Below are 6,945 nucleotides of genomic sequence, written 5' to 3' on the forward strand. Positions count from 1 at the left end.
ACTTATTCACCTCAACCCTTCTTTCTTCCAGGCCTCTTGCCATTAGGTAAATACACAGGACCTGTTCTTAATCTCGGGGGCCTTACGGTCACTAGCTAGGCTTGTGGAGGGGAAAATATCTAAGTAGAGAAATGGGACTCACTATCCTACTTATTTCTATTTATTTAATTTGTTCCCTTTTATGAGAGGTCTTCACTCGTCCCACACACCATGTTCCTGCATTCTTGGGACTCCAAAGAAACCCAAGGAGGGAAAATTGGAATCCCTCTCAGAAAGATTTAAGAAAAAGTACGTACACAGGTGAAAATCATACACTGTAGGGCTATAAAGAACCTAAGAATGAGAGTCCTCGTGAGATCAATCAGGTAAGCTTACAAAAGGAAGTAAGTTTGCCTAGGGATGTGGATCTTCACTGCCTTCTGCTGGAGACAGAGGTTTGAAACAGTCACTCAGTCAATAAACATTTATTAATCGCCTACCATGTGCCAGGCACTGTGCTAAACACTAGAAATGGGCACAAAAGTGGGTTTACAAAATGGTTTTGCAAAAAATATTTTTCATCATGATACTAGTCCCATTAGCTCCACATATACCCTGGTGAAGCTGGGGGATTGGGACCTCTTAAAATAGAGGGCTGGTGGGGATGGAAATTGTTGTTCAGTAGTTTTTCAGTCATGTCCGATTCTTCATGACCCCATTTGGGGTTTTTCTGGCAAAAATACTGGAGTGGTTTGCCATTTCCAGATCATTTTACAGATTAGGAAACTGAGTCAAACAGGGTTAAGTGACTTGTCCAGGGTCACACAGCTAGTAAGTTACCAAGGCCAGATTTGAACTCAGGAAGATGAGTCTTCCTGACTCCACACACCTAGCACTCTATCCACTGCGCCACCTAGCTGTGAAATAAATAAGTCCAAAGAGTTTTCGGTGGGAGGCCCAGAAGGGACACTGCTGTCTCTATAAGATATTGCACCAGTAGTCTGAGCCCCAGGACATTTGACTCCAGAGTCTATCCTCCCAGAGGAAGAACTGGTGTATTGGAGCCTTGGGCAAATCCAGGAGTTGGGGGCAGAGTAGGGGTTGGAGGTGGTCTAGTCTTTAATGTCAAGGGAGAAGTGCTTCTGAATATTCCTCTCCAAGGTGGTTAGTTTGGCTTTTCGAAGAGCCTGTAGCAACTGGAGTAGAAGGGCTGAAGATCCCTGGGTCTCACTGAGTTCAGTTAACCTGTGCAGTAGCTCCTTCTGCACAGCAGCCCGGCTCTCTGGCTCTGGCCACTGCCTATGCCAGCTACCAGGCCCCTCTAGGGCCTGCTGCAGCCTCATCAGTCTCTTTAGTGAAATATTCTGGAAGGCCACAAAGTCAATCACTGCCTGTTCACATTCCTTGTCACCTGCAGTGGGAAATATGGGGGGGGGGGTAATTGATGAAGGACAGATGAATGGGAGAATCCCTTCATCACTTCCCATTCCAGGGAGGATAAGACCTATCTCCTGCTATGTCCAAAGACCCAGGCTTAAGTCCTAGCTGTTCCCTCCATTTAGGGAAAGGACCCACATTACAGAGGGACCCCCTGCTCCTTACCTCCCCGTGATTTATTGTCCCCTGAGGAAATAGTTTTAAGGCTGAGCTGGGACGATCAGCTAAAAGGTTGTATTCTCAAGTGGGGCTTAGGTGGATAGCAGCCTCAGGTTCAGGGACCTCAAAGGGCCAATCTCCTTTCAACTGTAAGTGGGACAGAGATGAGTGGGGTGGGGAAAGCTTTCTTGCTCTTAAAATATTAGCAGGGAATGCGATTTTACAAAAGCTGCTTCTAGGCCTTTCATCCACCCTTGACAAAGATGAAGATTGTTCTTCCTGGATTCTTTCATCATTTCTAAGGCTCCTCCAGAATCCTTCCAGTCTCCTCGGCTCCAACTATGGAGAGTAAGTATCTCCAACCAGTTTAGTCATTCTGTTGTACCCTGACTCAGGCCTCTTGGGAGTGACAGAATGAAAGAAGCCAAGCAGGGAAGCTGATTCAGAGAGAATCCCATGCCCTCAGGTTTGTTTTTCAAAGGCAAGAAGATGATTGTGGAGGAATAGGGGAAGCCCCTGGTCTCACCTGGCTCAGGAGTGCTGCTCAAGAAACCAGCACATCGTGTGCAAATGGCATCATGGAATGAGGTCCCAGGAACATTGAGGAACATGCCAAGGGTGGTGCAATTTCGATGTGGCTGGCACTTCTCTGTGCTGGAGCTGTTATCTGAAAAGGTGCCTTTGGGGCATGGCTGGCATTGTGTGTTCTGGTTTGGGGTCCCTGTGGGGAGGGGACAGTGTCAGGTGAAAATCTACAAAGCCCTGGGGTGCAGGAAGGGGAAGGGTGATGCGAATTTATATATTCCTACTACGTGCCATGTGTCTTTTTACAAATGTCTCATTTGATCCTCACAACAACTCTGCCAGGTGGGTGCTTTTATTATCCTCACTGTGCAGCTGAGGAAAATGAAGCAAAGATGTGTTAAGTGACTTGCCCAGGGTCACACAGCTATTAGATGTCTGAGGCATATCTGAATTCATATCTTCCTGACCCCAGGCCCAGTGCTGGATCCAAAACCTGGGAGCTGAGAAGGCAGTGTGAGGGAGGGGGCATAGATGTTTCCATCCTGGTTCTGTCCATCTGCATATTATTTTCAAATCAGAAACTTCCAAGCATCCCTCCTGCCACCATCCCAATGCTCCTACTCTCCACCCCCTAGCTCCCCAATCCAGCACAGAGTAAAGTGAACAATTCTGTGACCACCTATGGGAGCCAAGAGAGCTCAGCCCAGCCAGGGTAGAGGAGATGTGGGAAAAGAGAACCTGGGGATCCTAGAGAAGGACTCAGCTCTGGGGATACAGAAGCCACCACCTACCCAGAGTGACCACCCCAGAGCCTGGGGGACAGGCTGAGTGCTCGATGCAGAAGTCAGCATGGGCGTAATAGCCCAGCTGGCAGCGGCAGGCTCGGTTGTGAGTGGCGTTGCAGGCCTGAGCCTCCTCTTCATGCTCCCCACAGAACACATTGCAGTATCGGCATTTCTCCAGGTAGTTCCAGTACTGTGTGTAGTGCAGTGAAGGGCATGGCTGGCAAACCGTACGGCTCCTGTAGCTGCAGTGGTGCTTCACAAAAGTGCCAGGTGGGCACTGGTCACACAGTAGCCACTCCTGGGTCTCTGCGTCTCTCCAAGAATAGGTAGGGAAGTTGCCTGCATCCCTTGGCATCACCATCAACAGCAGAAGGGTACTGACTATCCTCTTGGAGACAGGGAGACAAAGGGGTCCAGGTCAGAACCAGAGGTTCTCCCATACTTTTCTGGGTGCCCTTCTCAGGCTGGGCCAAGTCACTACAGAGAACTTCACTAATTCCCACCATGCCCATTTAGAGTTGAAAGGAGAGCTCAGTGCTAGTCTAGACCTTACCAAAAACTTTATGTTCTGGGCTGTGAGATCCATGGTTCTTGGTTGGGATGGATGATCCAAACACTGGAAGGAGAAAGTTCTTTTGAATCTCCAGGGGATGCTGCTGGAAAGGGAGATTAAAAACTTTTCTCTCTTGAACCGAGTCCTTGGACCCTCCTGTGACAAAAGGCTGAGAAAGGATGGGGAGGGAGTCACTAGGGCATGGGTTGGGGGGGGGCGGTACCCCTGCACGCTGGTGAGTTTTTCACCTCATTCTCCTCTACCTCTAGTAAGAAAGAGCACAAGGGTTGTATACCTCAATATGCCCGTTAATATACCGGTAAATACATTGGGTCCCGACTGAACCTTTTACAAAGAGGCGCAGACACGGAGGGACAGACGCAGGGACAGCAGTTCTGGCGGCTTCCCCTTCCCTTTCCCGTGGAAGCGAGTAGGGCTGGGCCAGGGTCAGGACTAAGCACAGCTGACGGGCGGACCCGGTCACAAAGAGCACAGAACGATTGGCCTTGGACGGGATCCCAGCTCTTCCCGCTTCCCGCTCCCCTCCCCTTCCCCCGAGCCCTGGCTCGGGCGGGGCTCCCATGCCCCGCCCTCCCTCTGCCTCAGTCTCCCGGCCATGACATAGATTGGAGAGGAGGGAGAGGGCGATGTGCACCTACCCCTAATACCCGTCCCTCGCCGGGGCGGCTCCTCAGTTCTCTTCAGCCGTTCCAGAACAGCCGCCCTTTATGAACCTCGAATCAAAGGGGGGGAGGGGGAGGGCGGAGGCAAACGGGGCGGGACCCCCGGCTTCGGCCTAACAACTGCCCCTCCCCGTAGTACCTCCAGCCTAGGAAAAGCCCTCCTCCTCAACCTCCGCTCCCCCAAGACTTCGTAACCGGGATCCTTTCCGCTAAACTAACCTAACCTCCTCTTGTCTCTGGGGAAGGAGCGGGGCCGAGCAGCGAAGTATCTGTTCTCCTACCCCATCAGAGAAAGAACTGAGCTCCAACTGCGCGGTGAGAAACTAACTTGCCTCAAATTGAAAAAAAAAAAAAAACTTTTTTGGAGGGTAGATGATGGGAAGCAAAGGTACAGCCAGATCCAGGAGTGCTAGCGCATTTCCATACACAGCAGAAAAAAGCAATTTCTACGAAAGCCTGAATCTCCATTTCCTATCGTTTGGTTTTTTTAAAAAAAACGTATGATAAATTCTACGGGTTATTTTCAAACTGCCCTGTTGGTCAGTGCTTCTTTTTGTTCTCTTCTCTCCTGTGCATTTAAAAAATGTTTCAGTTGTACTTTTTTAAAAAGTGATTTTTGTTACCTTCATCTACCCCTTGGTCCACCCCCTCCAAAAAAAAAAACCCGAAACTACTTGTAACAAATAATGGTGATCAAACAAAAGGAATCTACAGGGGCACTATCCAAAATTATGTCTGTACTTTGTGTACATCACTTCTCTAACAGGAAATGGGGGACATACTTCATCATAGGTCCTCTGGTGACATGCTCAGTCATTGTGCTGATAAAAGTTTTAAGTTCTGATTATGTTCAAGTCCCCCTGAGTCAGTTCATACTTTTTTTTTGTGAGGGGGGAAGGCAGGGCAATTGGGGTTAAGTGACTTGCCCAAGGTCACACAGCTAGTGTGTCGTGTCTGAAAAAGTCCATTTCTTGTTACTGATTACTGCTCAATGATTTCCATTGCGTTCACATACCACGACTTGCTCAGCCTATTCCCAATTGTTGGAGACCCAAGAGATCCCTCTTGTTTCTAGTTCTTCCACACCCCCTCACCCCACCCCTTTACTACCTTTCAAGATCAGGAAATGTTTTTTTGCTTGTACTTATTTCTTCTCTGATATGATCCTTCCTCCTAATTCCCATCCCTGGCCCTAATCCAGCTTTTTCCCTAAGTTTGATAAACTCATATGCATTCAACCCTCCTTCATCTTAAGAGTAAGATTCATCAGATGCCAACTCCTCCTTCCTGTTTGCATATTCTTTTCACAATCTTAATTTTGAGAAATGACATTTTTTCAAGTTCTGCCCCACCTTCCTTCTCTACATTTGTGTATTCCCTTTATCCTCCCTTTTCTTTCCCCGCTTCAAACCTTCTAAAACCTAATCCATCCCCAGCCTCTATTTGTCCTATATAACTCCATTTCCTTTGAAGACCTTAAGGATCTGAAAGGAGACTTCTCGCCTATTAGAATGTTAGCACCACTTTATACAGTTCCTTACAAATTTACCTATCTATTGACTCATACTCAGCTCTGATGTTTTCATCAGAAATGCTTGAATATCTTCTATCCCATTAAAGATCAATTTCCCTCTTGTAAGATTATACTCAGCTTTGTAAGGTTAAGTCTATCACTTACTTTTTAGAATATTATATTCTAAGATCTCCTCTCATTTGTGATAGAAGTTGCCTGTTCTTCTGTGATCCTGACTGGTCACTTGGTATTTAAAACTACTTCCTGCTGGATGCTTGTATTATTTATTTGATGTAAGAGTTCTGGATTTTGGCTATGACATTCCTGGGACTTCATTTCAGGAAGTGATTGGTGACCACTATGCCCTCTGGTTCTAATATATCTGGGCAATTTTTATTTATGACTTACTGAATTTAGCATCCAGGTTTTTTCTTTCCTTATTGTGGCTTTTGAGGGAGTCCAATAATTTTTATATCTTCTCTTCTTGACCTAAGCCACTTGTTTGTGATATCAGATTTCATTCTTTTTTAAAAAATCTTTTGATTTTGTTCGCATATTTCTTTCTGTCATTGATTTCTTTCATCTATTCCAGTTTTTAAGGATTTCATTTCTTCAGTAGGTCTAAGTTATTTATTCTCCTTCCAGTTCTTTCTTCAAGAGCATTTAACTTTTTAGCTCTTGCTTCATTTCTTCTAGGTTTTTCAAGCCTGCTTTATCCTCTGTAAAATAAGGAAAATGGGAAATTTTCCTCTAAAATGACCTTTAAGGCCCCAAAACTTCTACTTCCTCACCACCCACCAGTTCTTCTCCTAGAAGGAATTGAAATCCTTTGTCATCTGGCTTTCACCTCCATTGCTCTCAAAAATCACCAGTGACCAATTCACTCAATTCAAAGGCCTCCCTCCTCCCCCTTTTATCTTCCTTGACTTCTCTGCTTGACTACTCACTCCTGACAGAGACTCTCTTTTTCATAGTGGAGAATTCTGATGGTGGGTCTTCACTGGCTCTCTATGCTTTTCTCAATCCATAAGGTGGGTGCTCCCTAAGGTGCTGTCCTTCCTCTGGATTCTTCCTTGACAATCTCAATTCTCATTGATGCATATTACTCACATATCTCCAACCACAGGTCGGACCCCTTCTCTTTTTTTTTTTTTAGGGAAGAAGGCAGGGCAATTGGGGTTAAGTGACTTGCCCAAGGCCACACTGCTACTAAGTATGTCAAGTATCTGAGGCCGAATTTAAACTCAGGTCCTCCTGAGTTTAAAGGGCCTCCAGGGCCGATGCTCTACTCACTGCACCACCTAGCTGCCC

The 6,945-nt window shown here is 46.6% G+C and overlaps 1 protein-coding gene across 4 annotated transcripts; it reads right to left on the reverse strand.

The window, feature by feature from the left end:
- Positions 1–448: 448 nt before the first annotated feature.
- On the reverse strand, positions 449–4,185 carry TNFRSF6B (TNF receptor superfamily member 6b). Of its 4 annotated transcripts, none has more exons than XM_036748304.1 (5): positions 4,098–4,185; positions 3,439–3,541; positions 2,892–3,273; positions 2,102–2,296; positions 449–1,390 (listed from the first exon to the last, which is right to left on the reverse strand). In XM_036748304.1, exons 2-5 carry the CDS (start codon positions 3,469–3,471, stop codon positions 1,092–1,094), a joined length of 909 nt encoding a protein of 302 aa, XP_036604199.1. In that variant the 5' UTR covers positions 3,472–3,541; positions 4,098–4,185; the 3' UTR covers positions 449–1,091. The 4 variants fall into 4 exon arrangements, with proteins under 4 accessions (XP_036604199.1, XP_036604200.1, XP_036604201.1 ...); XM_036748305.1 differs by having other exon boundaries at positions 830–1,390; positions 3,439–3,538; positions 4,098–4,138; XM_036748306.1 differs by having other exon boundaries at positions 830–1,390; positions 3,439–3,501; positions 4,098–4,136.
- Between the last annotated feature and the right edge of the window lie 2,760 nt (positions 4,186–6,945).

The sequence above is a fragment of the Trichosurus vulpecula genome, chromosome 3 (assembly GCF_011100635.1).
Source record: "Trichosurus vulpecula isolate mTriVul1 chromosome 3, mTriVul1.pri, whole genome shotgun sequence".
Lineage (NCBI taxonomy): Eukaryota > Metazoa > Chordata > Mammalia > Diprotodontia > Phalangeridae > Trichosurus > Trichosurus vulpecula.

What these genes read in the sequence shown, in the direction of transcription:
- TNFRSF6B (XM_036748304.1), bottom strand. Translation starts at nt 3,471, where the DNA reads ATGGATCTCACAGCCCAGAACATAAAGTTTTTG. An exon ending in CCCAGAACATAAAGTTTTTG is followed by an intron (nt 3,274 to 3,438) that starts GTAAGGTCTAGA and finishes CCTGTCTCCAAG; the next exon opens with AGGATAGTCAGTACCCTTCT. An exon ending in CTCTGGGGTGGTCACTCTGG is followed by an intron (nt 2,297 to 2,891) that starts GTAGGTGGTGGC and finishes CCCTCCCCACAG; the next exon opens with GGACCCCAAACCAGAACACA.